Below are 18779 nucleotides of genomic sequence, written 5' to 3'. Positions count from 1 at the left end.
GGGTCATATTCTTTGGTTAGTGCATAATGAGGTAGGGGTGGGGTTGTATTCTCTAGTTGGTGCATAGGGAGGTAGGGGGCGGGGTCATATTTTCTGGTTGGTGCATAATGAGGTAGGGGTGGGGTTGTATTATCTGGTTGGTGCATAGGGAGGTGGTGGGTGGGGTCATATTCTCTGATTGGTGCATAATGAGGTAGAGGTGGGGTTGTAGTCTCTGGTTGGTGCATAGGGAGGTAGTGAGCGGGGTTGTATTCTCTGGTTGGTGCATAGGGAGGTAGTGAGCGGGGCCAGTGCATAGCAAGATGTGGTGGGGGCAGTGCATAAGGAAGTAGGGGGTGAAGAAGGGGGCGGGTTCATATTCTCTGGTTCGTGCACAGGGAGATAAGGGGTGGGGTTAAACTCTCTGGTTGGTGCATAGGGAGGTAGGGGGTGGGGTCATATCATCTGGTTGGTGCATAGGGAGATAAAGACCGGGATCATATTCTCTGGTTGGAATGGTGGAGGAGCCCTCTTTTACTATCTGGCTGGATTTATTTCACTACCAGAGGCTGTTGCTCAAGTTTCTATTTTCAGTCTGATTTTTATTATTCCTCGTTTTCTTGGAACAGAGCTAAGTCTGGAGGAATATTGCCTGGGTGCCATTTCAAGTGGAGGCGTACGGACCTGTTTTGCTTTTTCTCACCTTGGACAGCCCTAGAGACCTCTGGTAGCAAAACTTTCTTGGAGAGGGAGGTGGGTTGAGAAGCTGTTTTTCCTCCATTCACGCTGGTTGAAACTCACCCCAGGTTCTGGGGACATTCCCTGCCAGTGCTTGCCCTGTGAGTACAACATGGGATGTGGTCAGTGACTACAAAGAGTGCGTCTAATGGCAGCTCGCATCCCATCCTTGGTCCTTTGAGGTGGAAAGGAGTCTTCTTCTCTGTTTCTTTTGAGACACGGTGCTTTGCTAGACCACCTGGTCTTGCACGTTTTGAACTATCTAGTTTCTCTGCCTTGAGATTTAAGTTTTCTGCCGGCTTTTGCTACTCCAGCCAGAAGCATCGACCGCCCCGTTCCTTAGGAGGGCAAGAGTCTCCGTGTCCCATCAGCCAGGATCACTGCACCTGTGCAGCATTTGGCTGTCGGCAGCTGTGGAACGGAACTCCGCACCGTTTGGGGAAGGGAAGGGGGAGTGAGGTTCTGTTTGGGGTGCAGGAAGGACTTTAACGGGGATCAGTGATTTGGTTATGGGTCTAGTTCAGCTGGACAGACGCAGGAAACACATGGGCATGCTTGGAGATTCAGAGAGAGACGTTTAGGTTAAATCGATGGTGGTGGTGGTGTTGTGTGTGTGTGTTGTGTTGTGTTTGTGCAGCGTGTTATACAGGTGAAATTCTCTGTCCCACGAGGCACATTACCAGGCTATGACAAGGACTCTATCTGGCTATGTGGCGGAGTTAGATGCTTAATATGCTTATTCTTGCATGTGTGTTTAGGGTTGAGCCATTGACAACATCTGCAGCTGGGGAGCAATTCCTTCCTCCTTCCAGAGGTGTATTGGTAGGGCCTGGGCTGTGGGTAACTGTGAGAGTGTCTTACCATCCTCTGGAATGCTGTGCGGGGATCATCTGTCAGGGGTAGCTGCCCAGGTCCCACCCAAAGGACTGTTCCCCATTGCTGACAGCCATTTATAGACCTTCCCTTCTGTTCCCTTTATTGCAGGGGACAGAGAGAGGGGGTTGAATTCTTCTTCCGTTTCACGGGGCAGTTAATGCTGTCGGGATGAGTATTCCCAGCAATGCAGCTCGGGACGGGTGGCGCTACTCTGGAACCTAATGTGTAGATCCAGTGTATTATAAACACGTATTCTGGCTGGAAGTTTTACCCTTAAAATGTTCAAGCCACCAGGGGGTATGGGAAACTCCATCCCATATAAAAAACCACCTAGCTTCACTTTGGTGCTCATTTGGTTAAAGAATTTGCAGTAAACATTGGCCTGCACCAGGGGTCAGCGTTGAGCCCCTTCTTTTGTTTGTGGTTGTCTTGGATGTGATAAAGGAGAATATACAAAGGTAACTGCCTTGAAATACCATGTTTGCTGATGACTTAGTGATATGTACAGAAGACTGTGGTACTCCGCAAACCAACTCTGAACAGTGGCAACACAGTTTTGAGCAGGCAGGACTCGGCGTGAATGTTGGTACGACTGAGGCTATGTCAACTGAAAGAAGAGAAGCCACCGTAAAGGATATCACAGGTAGAGAGCTTAGAAGAATGAATGTAAATACCTAGGATCAATGGTTGTTGACAATGGTGCCCTCCTGAGTGATGCCCCGCATTGTACCAAACCCATTGGTGCAGGTTGTGGGAGCTAACAATAAAAAATTGTCAATAAAGTTAAATGATGGAGTGTACAAAACTGTAGAACCATAGACTATCAGGGTTGGAAGGGACCTCAGGTGGTCATCTAGTCCAACCCCCTGTTCAAAGCAGGACCAATCCCCAGACAGATTTTTGCCCCCAATCCTTAAATGGCCCCCTCAAGGATTGAACTCACAACCCTAGGTTGAGTAGGCCAATGCTCAAACCATGGAGCTATCCCTCCCCCCATAACTTGACCCATTGTGATGTATGGGACAGAGACTAGGCCAGCCACAAAAAAAGAAATCAGTATGCTCTCCACCATGGGAATGAAGATGTTGAGAGGGTCAAATGGTTGGACACTCAGTGATAGCGAACCAAATGAAATTGTGAGGGGCCCAATGCAGGTTGCCCTAATTGAAGATGTGTTGAGAGAGGGTAGGCTACCAGCAGAGACCTGAGAGTTGTATTAGTAGGATGACCCTTGCAATGATCATGGATGGAAGATGACCAAGGGTGAGGTCAAAGACAAATGAACTGGATATTAGCAGATCTTAAAGAGACCAATTTGCAGGACAGTCAGGTGTACAGTTTTGAGTTTTGGAAGAAGGCTATACCCTAACCCTATACTATTTGCTGCTGCTGAATAGGGAAGTAGCAAGATAGAGGGTAGGCAGAGGAATTGGGATGCGACATGCTCAGAGGTGGAGGGGGAGGAGAGCTTGGCTGCCGGTGGGTGCAGAGCACCCACTAATTTTTTCCCGTGGGTGCTCCAGCCCTGGATTACCCATGGAGTTGGCGCCTATGCCGGGCTGCAGGAAATAACTCTGCGGGCCACATGCGGCCCGTGGGCCACGTGTCTGAGACCCCTGGATTAAACAAAGATGGGGGAAATCTTGAAAACTTCCTGTTAATGGAGGAAGTTGTCCTCTTGTTATTGCTGTGGCCTTAAATGATAGGATTAAAAAGTATATTACATCTTTGTGTCGCTATCGAGTGTGTTGAGACAGCAGCGCTTTAATTCTATTGTGTTCATTGGGAAAGGAGCTCTGTGTATGAACAATTCCCAGGTATGCGATGTTTGGCTTAGCTTGAATGAATCCTTGTTGAATAAAAATCCAGTAGAAAGGTGGCTCAGGGTCAAGAAACAACTGTCATATGCAGAACCTCCAACTGTTGTATGCAAAACACTTGTCTTTGCCTTCAAAAAGAATTAGTCTAGCCTGCCAAATTCTCCACTCTCCAGCAGTAGCGTGTCTGCCTTTGAAGGTCTTTTATTTTTGAGTCATGGGCGGGGGGAGGGGGAGATGGAAAGAAACAACAAGAGGCATTTTAAATGAAAGCACGTATTTCACAGGCAGTAGGATCAGGGGAGGCTGGCATCTAGATTCACCCGAGTCCCCTTGGAGTAAACTGGGTTCCAACATGGACATTTGTTTTCTTTTGAGCTTAGGGGCGAGAGGGTCCAGTTCTAAATGTGCAGTAGTGAAAGCCCGGCAGCATCTGGCTGTGCTGCTGTGACATCTTGGATGAAACGGGACTTGCGTTATCATTCAACGTGTACTCAAGCCCTGCAAGTATATCAGATTCTTAGAGAGCTAACACGGTGCGAGTCAGAGGAACTATTTCCAAAAACATTCATTCATTCCTTTAAAATGCTGTTTGTTCTCACCCTACTCTGTTTTTTTTCCTGTAAAGAGGAACACACTTAATATACTAAATTATTAAACCAGATTAGATCTGGCTTCAGCTGTTTCCTCTGGAGCTCTGCCGCACTTACATTTGTCATGTCTCCGCAGCCGCGGTCGGGTTGGGACGAGGTGTGTTACATGGAGCTCTCTCTTTTCTCTCTCTCTCTTGAAGGTGTTTACAAAATATGGGAAATGTTACATGTTTAACTCAGGAGAAGAAGGGCGGCCCCTGCTTACCACAGTCAAAGGTGGGACGGGCAATGGATTGGAGATCATGCTGGATATACAGCAGGATGAATATTTACCAATATGGGGAGAAACAGGTAAGACCCAACATTAACTTTTTTTCTCTCTCTATCTGAGGGCGTGCCTTGGTTGCAAACATGCTGTAGTTGTTTTGACGTGTTCCATGGGATCCCCTCCATTACCGGAAGCCGGTTCTCCTTAAACTTAAAAGTTCTTGAGCTCTGCAGGGAACTTCCAGCCTTTGCAAAAGCAGGTCAAGTTTCAAAGTTAGCTTGATCACCTCAAACTCAAGGACACAAGCGAGTGAAGTGGTTCTTGATGAAGATGAGGCTGCCATCCTGGAAGCATTCCCCACCTGCTTGGTTGTCTCCACGCCGCTCCATGACCCCGTAGCCACAGCTACCTTTCAAAGGCAGCTCATGTGTTTGACCTCTGCATCATGTTTTGGGTGACTACAGTGGGATTTCAGAATCTAAGTTAGACATCTTGTCAAGGGGAAGAGCTGGCTGTGAATTCATGTCACCTTCCTGATGGATCCTCCAGGTGGTCCCCACACTCACATTCTTTTAAAAATTCTGGGTATCATGTCACTGACTTATTGGGATCATCCCAAACCTCATCACATTCCATCACTAGAAGTGCCAGGCACATTTTTTGACCTGCTGTCTCTAACATAAACCCATAGCAACATGTATATTAAAGGCAAACACACACACACACACACACACACACACACACACACACTCTCTCTCTCTCTCTCTCTCTCTCAAAACAAGACACACCACTCCACATGCTTCTCCCTCTGGGGAGAGGAAGAGAGAACAAAACAGATGACAAATGTGTAGTCATGTGGCTTAATCCACTACGGGAAGGTATCATAGAATGTTCTATGAATCATAGAATCATAGAATATCAGGGTTGGAAGGGACCTCAGGAGGTCATCTAGTCCAACCCCCTGCTCAAAGCAGGACCAATTCCCAACTAAATCATCCCAGCCAGGGCTTTGTCAAGCCTGATCTTAAAAACCTCCAAGGAAGGAGATTCCACCACCTCCCTAGGGAAGCCATTCCAGTGCTTCACCACCATCCTAGTGAAAAAGTTTTTCCTAATATCCAACCTAAACCTCCCCCACTGCAACTTGAGACCATTACTCCTTGTTCTGTCACCTGGTACCACTGAGAACAGTCTAGATCCATCCTCTTTGTAACTCCCTTTCAGGTAGTTGAAAGCAGCTATCAAATCCCCCCTCATTCTTCTCTTCTGCAGAATAAACAATCCCAGTTCCCTCAGCCTCTCCTCGTAAGTCATGTGCTCCAGCCGCCTAATCATTTTTGATGCCCTCCTCTGGACTCTTTCCAATTTTTCCACATCCTTCTTGGAGTGTGGGGCCCAAAACTGGACACAGTAGAATCATAGAATCATAGAATATCAGAGTTGGAAGGGACCTCAAGAGGTCATCTAGTCCAACCCCCTGCTCAAAGCAGGACCAATTCCCAGCTAAATCATCCCAGCCAGGGCTTTGTCAAGCCGGGCCTTAAAAACCTCCAAGGAAGGAGACTCCACCACCTCCCTAGGTAACGCATTCCAGTGTTTCACCACCCTCCTAGTGAAATAGTTTTTCCTGATATCCAACCTGGACCTCCCCCACTGCAACTTGAGACCATTGCTCCTTGTTCTGTCATCTGCCACCACTGAGAACAGCCGAGCTCCATCCTCTTTGGAACCCCCCTTCAGGTAGTTGAAGGCTGCTATCAAATCCCCCCTCATTCTTCTCTTCTGGAGACTAAACAATCCCAGTTCTCTCAGCCTCTCCTCATAAGTCATGTGCTCCAGACCCCTAATCATTTTAGTTGCCCTCCGCTGGACTCTTTCCAATTTTTCCACATCCTTCTTGTAGTGTGGAGCCCAAAACTGGACACAGTATTCCAGATGAGGCCTCACCAATGTCGAATAAAGGGGAACGATCACGTTCCTCGATCTGCTGGCAATGCCCCTACTTATACAGCCTAAAATGCCGTTAGCCTTCTTGGCAACAAGAGCACACTGTTGACTCATATCCAGCTTCTCGTCCACTGTGACCCCTAGGTCCTTTTCAGCAGAACTGCTACCTAGCCATTCGGTCCCTAGTCTGTAGCAGTGCATGGGATTCTTCCGTCCTAAGTGCAGGACTCTGCACTTGTCCTTGTTGAACCTCATCAGGTTTTTTTCTGCCCAATCCTCTAATTTGTCTAGGTCCCTCTGTATCCGATCCCTACCCTCTAGTGTATCTACCACGCCTCCTAGTTTAGTGTCATCTGCAAACTTGCTGAGAGTGCAGTCCACACCATCCTCCAGATCATTAATAAAGATATTAAACAAAACCGGCCCCAGGACCGACCCTTGGGGCACTCCACTTGAAACCGGCTGCCAACTTGACATGGAGCCATTGATCACTACCCGTTGAGCCCGACGATCTAGCCAGCTTTCTATCCACCTTACAGTCCATTCATCCAGCCCATACTTCTTTAACTTGGTGGCAAGAATACTGTGGGAGACCGTATCAAAAGCTTTGCTAAAGTCAAGAAATAACACATCCACTGCTTTCCCCTCATCCACAGAGCTAGTTATCTCATCATAGAAGGCAATTAGGTTAGTCAGGCACGACTTCCCCTTCGTGAATCCATGCTGACTGTTCCTGATCACTTTCCTCTCCTCTAAATGTTTCATAATTGATTCCTTGAGGACCTGCTCCATGATTTTTCCAGGGACTGAGGTGAGGCTGACTGGCCTGTAGTTCCCCGGATCCTCCTTCTTCCCTTTTTTAAAGATGGGCACTACATTAGCCTTTTTCCAGTCATCTGGGACCTCCCCCGATCGCCATGAGTTTTCAAAAATAATGGCTAATGGCTCTGCAATCTCACCCGCCAACTCCTTTAGCACCCTCGGATGCAGCGCATCCGGCCCCATGGACTTGTGCACGTCCAGTTTTTCTAAATAGTCCCGAACCACTTCTCTCTCCACAGAGGGTTGGTCACCTTCTCCCCATGCTGTACTGCCCAGTGCAGCAATCTGGGAGCTGACCTTGTGCGTGAAGACAGAGGCAAAAAAATCATTGAGTACATTAGCTTTTTCCACATCCTCTGTCACTAGGTTGCCTCCCTCATTCAGTAAGGGGCCCACACTTTCCTTGATTTTCTTCTTGTTGCTAACATACCTGAAGAAACCCTTCTTGTTACTCTTAACATCTCTTGCTAACTGCAACTCCAAGTGTGATTTGGCCTTCCTGATTTCACTCCTGCACGCCTGAGCAATATTTTTATACTCCTCCCTGGTCATTTGTCCAATCTTCCACTCCTTATAAGCCTCTTTTTTGCGTTTAAGATCAGCAAGGATTTCACTGTTTAGCCAAGCTGGTCGCCTGCCATATTTACTATTCTTTCTACACATCGGGATGGTTTGTTCCTGCAACCTCAATAAGGATTCTTTAAAATACAGCCAGCTCTCCTGGACCCCTTTGCCCTTCATGTTATTCTCCCAGGGGATCCTGCCCATCTGTTCCCTGAGGGAGTCAAAGTCTGCTTTTCTGAAGTCCAGGGTCCGTATTCTGCTGCTCTCCTTTCTTCCTTGTGTCAGGATCCTGAACTCGACCATCTCATGGTCACTGCCTCCCAGGTTCCCATCCACTTTTGCTTCCCCTACTAGTTCTTCCCTGTTTGTGAGCAGCAGGTCAAGAAAAGCTTTGCCCCTAGTTGGTTCCTCCAGCACTTGCACCAGGAAATTGTCCCCTACACTTTCCAAAAATTTCCTGGATTGCCTGTGCACCGCTGTATTGCTCTCCCAGCAAAAAATGGCTTTTTACCTCTGCTTATGTCTCCCCGTAGTTCACTGATCCCGTTTCAAGAGGCAGGAAGGCTTCCTGGGGGCCAGTTTCTGTCCCCACTTGCTCACCTGATGGCTTTGTTCACCTTACATGGAAATGTGCTTGTCGTGGTCTTTTGTCTCGCCTTCCTTAAGTTACACTGGAGTTAAGTTACCTTAAGTCAAGCCGGTGAAAGACTGGTCCTTTGTCCAGGACCAGCTGGGCTTAGGCACTGCCTGTCAAACACGTTGGGGGAATATATTTCTAGCAGACACCCATAACTCTTTATACACCACTTGCACATACATCATGCAATAATATTAACGACCAGCGTGTTCCCCGTTTGCACACAACACCTTTAGCTCCCGCTTACGACAGTGAGTCGGGGCGATGAGTGTGTCAGGCCTGATGTGAGTTACAGTATGGTGTGTCCTCTGCCAGTGGGCACTGAGGGGCTGCCAGGGTCACACAAGACCAGGCCCTAAGTTTCTGCCATTAAAATCCCTAAAAATCTGCCAATGAGCATGCACACAGATGCCTGAATCCTGACACCCCAAACCGAGCTCACACCTAAATCCTGGTGGGCTCCTCAAACGAGGTGTTCCCCCGCCTCTCGCACCTGCAGGGCCTGGTCTGATAGATGTGCTCCGAGGCAACCTTTAGAGCACATCTGCTGGACTGGTCCCTGCTCAAAACACAGACTGTGGTGCTGCCCCTATGGCTCAGTGCCTAGAGTCCTTCTCCAGAACAGGGGAGATCCAGGTTCAAATCTGTCTGCGGTGGAACAGGGCTTTGAACCCAGCTATGGGGTATTCTGAGGGGCTGGGTCTCTCAATCTCTCCTGTCAAAGCTGTTCCACTTTGCATGAAACCCTTACATATTCCCTGGTGCTTGTGGCACTCACTGGGGGATTTGGGAGGGCCTTGTACATCCTGCAGGAGTGGACACTAACCAGAGAACACCAAGGCAGGATCATCGCTGGCTGTGACTGTGGGGTGAATGGCACCTCCCTCCAGCTCAGACTTAGACTTGGGAGCCTAAGTCTCTGAGAGGGGTGGGGCTGAGGCTATTCCATAGGAAGTCCCATGCTATGATTTTCCCTGCTTCGATCCATTACAAGCCCTCTGAAGAGTGCAGCTGTCATTCATTACTCACCGAGTAAGAAAAGGTGCATTCAGCACATCAGCTCTTTTTAGTTAAAGCAGATTGTGTTTGCCGACTAATCCCCACGGCTCGAGATGTATTATTAAGAAGTATGTTACGCAAGACACAGGACATGGAAATGCCCCAGGTCGTGGCCTGCTGAGATTAGCCCCATTCTGCTGGAAAGTCCATGGAGGTGGATGCCGAAAGGGTAATAATGCATGCTCCGATTTTTTACTCTCTGAAACCTACTCAACTGATGCTTTGATCATTGGCAGACAAAACTGTGGCAACATAATTCTTCTCACTGGAGATTTTGGGTTGGTGCATGGCTCATAGAATCTCAGGGTTGGAAGGGACCCCAGGAGGTCATCTAGTCCAATCCCCTGCTCAAAGCAGGACCAATCCCCAGACAGATTTTTACAACTCTGGGTTTAGCAGGCTAATGCTCAAACCACTGAGCTATCCCTCCCTTTATACCACCCTGCTTAGGAACTATCACTAATTACTGGGGTTTGGAGGCAGCTTTCCCAGTGGGCCAGTGATTCCATAGTTCCCAGGTTCCTTGTACCTTCCTTGGAAATGGCTGGAGACAACGCAGCAAGGTAGACGGCCCCAGCTCTGACCATGCATAGGGGGGAGGGATAGCTCAGTGGTTTGAGCATTGGCCTGCTAAACCCAGGGTTGTGAGTTCAATCCTTGAGGGGGCCACTTGGGGATCTGGGGCAAAATCAGTACTTGGTCCTGCTAGTGAAGGCAGGGGGCTGGACTCAATGACCTTTCAAGGTCCCTTCCAGTTCTAGGAGATGGGATATCTCCATTTATTTATTTATTTATTTATTCCTCCACCCTTCTGAACAGCCCTCCACCGGGCAGCAGCTTGGGGTGAGACCGGAACACTGCTGCCAGAAATACAAGCCAAGAGGGGGATCAATATTCCCCTCCCACACCTACGCCACCTTCCATTTCCAGAGCCCTGGGTGCCTGGGCCTGACCTTCCCATCTGCTGGCGTTCACTTCAGCAAGCTGCTTTCACCATAAGGGGAGCCTTCCAAAAACGCAGTAGTGGTCTCTCTGAAGCCAGCCCCATCCCCTCTCCCATCCAGGAGCCTTGCCACTTCCCACTGAACACCCTGAAATATTTATTAAACAGTAAAATAGCTGTTGCTAATTTCAGTTCGTATTCGAGCCAGATGGAAGCAGATTTCCGGGTTCTGATACCACATTCCCATTCTGCCCGTCACTCGCCAGCAGACGGATGTGCTACCAGCCAGTGGGAAGCTCACAAAGACCAATTTCCATTAACAAATGATCTTTGCCTTGAGCAGTCAGTTTGTCCATGGCAGGAAGTGATGGGATCCCTCGGGAAAGTGTTCGGGGGTGGGGGGGAGCTCTCCGGTAGCTTGACTTTATTAGGGTTTTGTAAAGCACCCCAGAACTCCTGAGTAGGAGACACTATCAATGTAATTTACTGCCACAGCAGAACCTCACGAATCCAAGGCTATGCCACGGATTCTAAACCAGGAGACCAACCAGCTGCCAGAGAGTTTATATATCTCTGCTACTTATCTAGCCCCCATTAGCACAGCATCTGAGCACCTCACTGTCTTTTATCTGCTTGTTCCCGCACCTGTGCGGTAGGGCAATGTGACGGTCACCGTTTTAGACATGGGGAGCCAGGGCTCAAAGAGGCTAAGTGATGTGCCCAAGCACACACAGAGGCAGAGCAAGACTTAAACCCAGATCTCCCGAGTTTTAGGTTAGCACCCTAACCACTGGCCCATCTTTGCTCTCTATTAGCGTTAAAATCATTAGCTATTATATGCTGTTTGGCTCTCACTGTAGGTGGGCCGGTCCTCTACTGAGTTACCAAACAAGTCCCTTCTCCCCAGATAGCCAGACATTTATAACCCCTTGCCTTTCTAAATAAGCAGGTTACTCATAGTCCCGGGGTCACAATTCTCCCATATTGCTCCATGGGGGTACTGGCTCGATGTGAGGGGGACAAAACCTTGCTCTCAGGCCTGAAGGGCGCATCAACCAAGCATCCTTCCCACCCCGATGTTACTGGGGGAGATGGCAAGAGAAAGAGAGGGCAGGAAAGACAGACAGAACGGTGAGAGAGTTTCACATATGAATGCCAATGGGCCAGGTAGCCATGGAAGAAGAAGGAACTAGGGGAAGGCTGGGTTGCTGCTGGGCAGAGAGAGGAAGGATGAGCCAGTGGTTAGAACACTAAAGAATTGAGAGACCTGAGTTCAGGTCTCTGATTCACCAACAACCAGTGGTGTGACCCTGGGCAAGTAGCTCGGGGTGGGCTTCACAAAGGTCTTTTGAGGCCTAACTCCCATTGAAATCATTGTACCTTTGGGAGTTGCACCCTTAGGTCAGTCTACACTACCCGCCGGTGGGTAGTGATTGATCTATTGGGGATCGATTTATCGCGTCTAGTGTAGACACGATAAATTGATCCCCAATCGCTCTGCCGTCGACTCCTGTACTCCACCGCGGCGAGAGGCAGAAACGGAGCCGACGGGGGAGTGGCGGCAGTCGACCCTAGGCCGTGAGGACGTGAGGTAAGTCGACCTAAGATACTTCTGCAAACAGAGCTCTCCCCTGCCGAACACCACATCTGGTTTGCCGCCATTGGGACGATTCCTAAACTCTTCAAACAATTTATTCCACCTTGGACTCAGCTATAGAAAATGTTACTGTAGTTTGAGTCAGGGACCCTGCCCAGAAGGCCCGAGGAGTGCACTGCGGGTTCCTTGCTCAGTGACCAATTTCATTCCTGTATTCATTTTTCCCCCCCAATAGGGAGGGGATTGCGCTTCAACTCCCAAACTGCCCTAATTTCCTGCCCTGGGAGCTAGCAGAAAGCTTCAGGATTGCATTGCAATCCACTGAAGAGTGCTCCAGGTGCAGCAACACTTCCAGACAGGAGTTAAACATTCACAAAGGTTCTCTGCAGGGCCTTGAAGCCCACACAGCATTGGAAAGACACGGACATCTCTGTTCATGTTTATTGAATTTGTGTTGACTATAAATGTGTCTCTCCAAGCAGGGTTCTTTGCAAGCACTCTGGTGACCCCAGCACCGAAGGAAGCATTTATTTGGATGGCCAGGGTTGTACATCCAGACACATTTTATTATTTCATCCCATCATGAAAGAGCTAGTCCATCATCCAGAGTGAATCCCGCCCCTCCTCCCCTTCACGTTTTCACTGCAGTTGCCAAATGGGCCCCCGCTGTTCTGGGGCACAACGTTTAAAAGCGGGTGGCCGGGGAGGGGGAAGGGAAGGAAAGATGTCTGGTTTTGTTCACTTCTATCCATCATCTTCCCTTCTAGTGCCTTTTTGACGTTAACATTCCAGCGAATTCACAGAGTACTGCTGGCTATGTGAACCGGGCTATTATCTGCCTCTGGGATCTGGAAGCGTGTCATCCCATCCTCTGTTCCCTTTACTGTCCCTCTCACCACCTCCAAATCTAACTCACAATGGCCCTCTGGGGGGTTCTAAGCATCTTACTGTGCAATTGCCCCGTCACTCACTCTGACACTAACCCCATTTACACACGTACTCCATCACCCTGCCATTGCAATCCCCATCGACCATCTGAGCTTCCAGCCACCTACTCCTCCCATACTGCTCTCTCCTAGTGCGTGTGTCTCCTTCACATACGGTATGTAGGGGCACACCTTTCACAGAATCATAGAATATCAGGGCTGGAAGGGACCTCAGGAGGTCATCTAGTCCAATCCCCTGCTCAAAGCAGGACCAATTCCCAACTAAATCATCCCAGCCAGGGCTTTGTCAAGCCTGACAATTCCAGTGCTTCACCACCCTCCTAGTGAAATAGTGTTTCCTAATATCCAACCTAGACCTCCCCCACTGCAACTTGAGACCATTACTCCTTGTTCTGTCATCTGGTACCACTGAGAACAGTCTAGATCCATCCTCTTGGGAACCCCCCTTCAGGTAGTTGAAGGCTGCTATCAAATCCCCCCTCACTCTTCTCTTCTGCAGACTAAACAAGCCCAGTTCCCTCAGCCTCTCCTCGTAAGTCATGTGCCCCAGCCCCCTAATCATTTTCTTGCCCTCCGCTGGACTCTCTCCAATTTGTCCACATCTCTTCTGTAGTGGAGGGACTAAAACTGCACACAATACTCCAGGTGTGACCTCACCAGTGCTGAATAGAGGGGAATAATCACTTCCCTCGATCTGCTGGCAATGCTCCTACTTATACCGCACAATATGCCGTTAGCCTTCTTGGCAACAAGGGCACACTGCTGATTCATATCCAGCTTCTAATCCACTGTAATCCCCAGGTCCTTTTCTGCAGAACTGCTGCTTAGCCAGTCAGTCCCCAGCCTGTAGCAGTGCATGGGATTCTTCTGTCCTAAGTCCCAGACTCTGCACTTGTCCTTGTTGAACCTCATCAGATTTCTTTTGGCCCAATCCTCCAATTTGTCTAGGTCACTCTCTACCTTTCTCTGACTTCGGCTCGTCCACGTTCCTTGAACTCTCCCTCTTCCCTCTCTGCCTGCCAGTGAGCCAGTTCTCGGTATGCAGTCTGGTTTCAAGGCTTTCCTGTCTCTCTGCCATGGCAGGCATTCGGAGCCATTCTGGAACACTGCATACGGAGGATGCTATATATAAAAATATTTGCATTGCGTTGTAGTGTACTGCCCCCGGTAAGGTCAATAGGACATAGACTGATCTCAGATGGCAGCAGGCAGCCTGACAGTCTACTCTGATAAAAATAACCTGTGAAAATCGCATCCCGCATGCCAGATCTGCTGGGTGAGGCTGGCAGCTTCCAATGCTGGCATGAGCTCCATTGGTGAAAAAAAAATCAATGATCTGCTAATAATGCACTGAGGTCAGAGTCATTTTGAGCAAGATGTCTGTAGGCTGAGGGTTCAGAGGGTGAGGCAGCCGGCACACAGCCTTTGCCCATGGCTGGAAACCGCCACAAGTACTTGCAGGACTAGCCGGCTTTCTACAGCCACAGAACACGGCAAGTGTCAGAGACAGCCCATCTGATTCACCATCTGAACGCCCATTCCGATGTGTGAACAAACGCGAAGGTGAGAATCAAAATAGTGCCAGCAGCAAGCAGGCTTCCAACCATCTTACGGAGGCTCAAAAATCTGGCCTATTCCCCCTGCAAGGCGGGCTTGCTTTTCAGGTATCTCGCACTAAACCTGCTCTGAGATTTAACCCCCAGCTTGCCGGAGCGCGATCGTATCTGATCAGCTCGGGAAAACATTCCACCCTTGGCACAGAGGAGAGCGTCGCTAGCAAACGGCACGTATGGTGCACGGTGTCCCCTGAGTGACAAACTCACCAAGGAGGGGGACGATATTCTTTGTTTCTCTCCCAGCTGTTGGCCTCTTGAGGAGCATCCAGAGATGAAATGCCAGATTTGAAAGGTCTGGGATAAGGCGCTGAATACAACGCCCACGGTGTGACCCAAATCGGTAGCAGCAGGGAATTCTGGGACACTTACATTAGCTTACCGAATGAATGCATCTGAATGGCAGGTTGCGGTAATGGATCCAGCGTTGTTATAAATGGGCAGTGTTCCATCTGGCTGCATAGAAGAGGCTCTGGTAATTGACCTGGATAACACTGACATGAGTTGTTAATTGTTCTGGGTTTTATATTCCCTTCCTTTAGTGGGAAGAGGAATATGCAGCCACTTTCCACATCGCTGGCACCCTAGAACGCCAAACCGAAAAGGCACCGGAGTGCAGTAAGCAGGCAAGCGCCCGCAGCAAGGGACAGCAGGCTTCAATCAACTCCAGCCAGTGAGTCTGAGCAAACAAAAGATTAATCTTCCCAGCCTGGAACTGGGCAGAGTCATTGGGAATTCCCTGCAGAGTCAAACTCAAGCCAGGGATTATAACCAGTTGGTTCAAAGATCAAGTCAGCTCCATCAGATATCACTCAGCTCCTGTAACAGTATTAACCCATCCCGTGCGTATTAAGACTATTTGCAACTCCGTTCACCACCCTAGTGACCTTGCTGCTCTGCTCAAAACGTTTCCGTCGAGGGAAAGCATCGTCTACGTAGAGCCATGTAGCCTCTCCAGCAAACAGGAATTCCCTTTGAACGTTGCACTCCGACCATAGCAGCCCTCACCTTAGGGACAGGGGCTCTGCTTCAGAAAAGCACTTAAGCACAGGCGTAATTTTACAGCCCCTGAGTAGTCTCATCACAGTTGACAGAAAATGGCTTTCATGTCTGGGCCAATAACTGAACCCAATCCAAGTGTGTACTGACCAAACGGAATAACTAGCTGAGACCTGTTCCTAGGCCCATGGAAAATGGGATGGGGGCTCTCCGTTGTTCTCAGTGAACAGATGTCCATGCGTCCCAGGAGACAGCATGGGAGGCAATGTTCCTACACCATCTGAAACACTCCTTCTGTAGTTATCAGCTGCATCTGCACTAGCGGGTTATGCCAACATAGGCTCCATCGTGTAGACACGGCCCCAGTCTGTCTTGTCTCTCTCTGGTGCACACACAGGCCACTTCCATCAATCAAAGCCCCTGCCCTTGTATTTTTGGGTGCTACTGCTCTTGTGTCAGCCCCCTGACTCCACTGGCTTCTTTACATTTATTCTGAATGGAAGCCGGCAGCCAGGCCAGAGAGCTAACAAGGCTGAGCCCAACCCACCACCACAGCTTCCCGGATCATTTGGAACTTGTAGAGAAGCGTTCATCGTGGGCAGCCAACTTCTCCGCATGCAGGGACGAGAGAGGAGAGACACTCAATCGCCTTTAAACCACCAGATCCCCCGCCTTGACAGAGTGGCTGACAATGAAACATCTCCCCTCTCCCTCTCATGGCTGGCAGATCAGCATGACATGGGGTGTGCCAGATCCTGCTCGCATGATGTTGGTAGGCGTTTAGCGACTGAGGCCAGAGGGAGCAGGATTGGACCCAGAGAAAACAGTGTCCCTTTGAAAGGGAAGGACACAATGAAATGATTTCAGTTGACTGGAAACGGCTCTGCACGGGCAGTCTGCGTGGCATAAGCAGGCACGCATCTGGAAATCGCTCTCGATTAAAGCTCTGCAAGCTGAGGTAAGAATTAGTGTCGAGCAAAACGGTTCTTTCTTGCCCAGAGCGCTTTGCCTTGACATGTCCCTCCTCTACCCAGACCATTCACAGTGTGATCTACCCTTCAGAAAAGCATCACACCTTCAAAGTCCAAAGGGACCATGCTGTGGAGTATTATGGGTTAGGCAATTAGTGTCTCAGGTAAGGTTATACAGTGTGTTGCCATACAGTTGAGTGAGAGGCAGCACGATCTAGTGGTTAGGTCTCGGGGTTCCATTACTGGCTCTGTACATAGTGGGTAAGGTCCTTCCCCTATTCATGCCTCAGTTTCTCTGCGGGACAGCAATAAATACTTCCCAGGAGGGCATGAAGTGGAACTGACAGTCATGCAAAAGACCCTTGGATGTGAGGTGCTATAAAATGCAGTTTTGTTTATTTACTTTGGGGGAGGGGGGCTGTTTTTCTCCCCTTTCCCATCCCACCCCTGCCTCAAAAGACCCTGGGTCATGACAACACATCCTATGGCCGAGGAGAGTGACCGGAAGAGAAGGATTTTACTTCTGGTGTCCATCAATACCATGCAAAGTATCGAACAGAGCCTAGATTGAGGGGCAGATACTGTTTGCTACAGCTGAATACTACATGTCCTATCCCCTTCCTTCCAGGGCCAAATGTGCTGTCCTAACACACTCTGATCATGGCCAGAGACCAAGCTCAGACCTGGAGTCCCACTCCTCAAATGGCAATCAACCTACGCCACAGTGCAGCCACAATTCCCAGAGCAGCCCTTTCTTCGGGGAATCCAATGCCCAGGGTTTATGCCAGGAGGAATCTGACACATGACGGTAGCTTATGCAAACAACAAAGTGAAGATCAGGCGCTGTGTTTACGTCAGAGAAGACAAGAACATCGCTCGGTCTTGGGTATAAAGGGCTTCCCTCTGCATCTTGGCCAAAAAAGCACATGGCTTTATTAAGAAAAACATGAAATCAAATAGAAATCTGCAACAATTACTAATTCTGCAACAGGGCCCACTCCTTTGGCCAAGAGTTTGCAATAACAATGAGCTTTCTGCATCAGCAGCCAGTGGGAAGGTGCAACCATGACATTTTACAGCCGTTTGCTTTTCAAGTTCACTGCACTGGGGCCCAGACTCTGCACAAGGCGGCAGCAGAGAATACCCCACCATGGTCAGACCAGCACTGGCCCCCTCCAGGAAGGAAGGAATAGATCTGTAGCGAGGTCCATGATGACTCTTTACACAAGTTGTAAAACTAGGCAGATTGGAGTTTCTGCTGCTATGGCAACGCTCATGCAGCATTCCTGTCTAGCGGCTACAACAATCTTTTCTTTTATTAGATGATCTCAATAGGAAAAATGTATTTCCCTGACCTGTACTGCTGTCTGCCAGTGTTCATGGTGGCACTCAGCCTACCAGCTGCAATGCCAGCACCATGGCGCCTACACTGCATCCTTTGGGCCGGTGGCAACTATATGGGGTTGCAAAAACGTGCATTGGTTGCCCCCCGGCTCACTCCTTGTGCAAAGCAAAGGATGCGGAAGAAGATCCAAGCCCTCAGCCATGAACAGGAGCGCAAATGCTCTTCTGCCTGAGGCTACAGAAGTCTCCGCCTACACAGGACCTCACATGCAGGGAGCAGAGCTGGGACCACACTCAGGGGACATGTACCAAGACGCATGCCAGCAGCAGAGAGCAATGCTGTCAGAGATCTACCAGGCATTTAGGCTAACATTTCCATAAGCAGCTAAATGACTTAGGAGCCTACGTCCCACTGACTTCCAAAGAGGCTCCTAAGTGCTTCAGGCCCACCTTCTCAAAGGTATTTAGGCATTTAACACATTGATTTCAGAGGGACGTAAGTGCCTAAATACCTTTGGAGAGTCTGTGCCCCATTTCAGTGAATGTGTGAAGCAAAGGCCATGAAGTGAACTTTGATGATCTGGAAAACGGGCTTCGGGGACTTTTGTTGTTGATGTGCTTGAAAATTCTTCCCTTAGTTTCTTTCGGCAGGAATCCTGAAGCATTAGAATTGGGACCGGGAGCCAAGTGATCAAACCTGGGTACCAAAAATTAGACACCTAAATAAAAGTGGGCTGATTTGCAGACGTCCTGAGCCTTGACCTTGTGTTGAAGTCATTGGAAATTGTAGGTTCTTAGCACTTCTGATCCATCAGCCCAATTTTATTTAGCAGCTAAATATGGGAATTTAGACTCCCAAGCTTGAACATCTGGGGCAATGATATTTTTGCTTTCTTTGGCCCCTTCCACTTCAGGACCTCAGCATGCTTTACAAACTTCAATGAATTAAGCCGCACAGCTACCTAAGAGTCAAGGAAGTATTAACCAGTTATACCCAAGGGGGAATGGGAGCACACAGAAGCATCAACTTGCCCAAGGTCCCCATGGAAATCTGTGGCAGAACCA

The 18779-nt window shown here is 49.1% G+C and overlaps 1 protein-coding gene across 2 annotated transcripts in view; it reads left to right on the top strand.

The window, feature by feature from the left end:
• Positions 1 to 18779, top strand: part of ASIC2 (acid sensing ion channel subunit 2) — a 1225960-nt gene that overhangs the window by 974372 nt on the left and 232809 nt on the right. For both annotated transcript variants that reach the window (XM_034755993.1, XM_034755994.1), the window contains exon 2: positions 4204 to 4354. In XM_034755993.1, the coding sequence (XP_034611884.1) occupies positions 4204 to 4354 (151 nt within the window). The remainder of the gene's footprint in view (positions 1 to 4203; positions 4355 to 18779) is intronic.

The sequence above is a fragment of the Trachemys scripta genome, chromosome 23 (genome assembly GCF_013100865.1).
Source record: "Trachemys scripta elegans isolate TJP31775 chromosome 23, CAS_Tse_1.0, whole genome shotgun sequence".
In the NCBI taxonomy this organism is placed as follows: domain Eukaryota; kingdom Metazoa; phylum Chordata; order Testudines; family Emydidae; genus Trachemys; species Trachemys scripta.
Note: the sequence above shows the minus strand (reverse complement) of the source record. Positions and strands in the feature narration are given on the sequence as shown.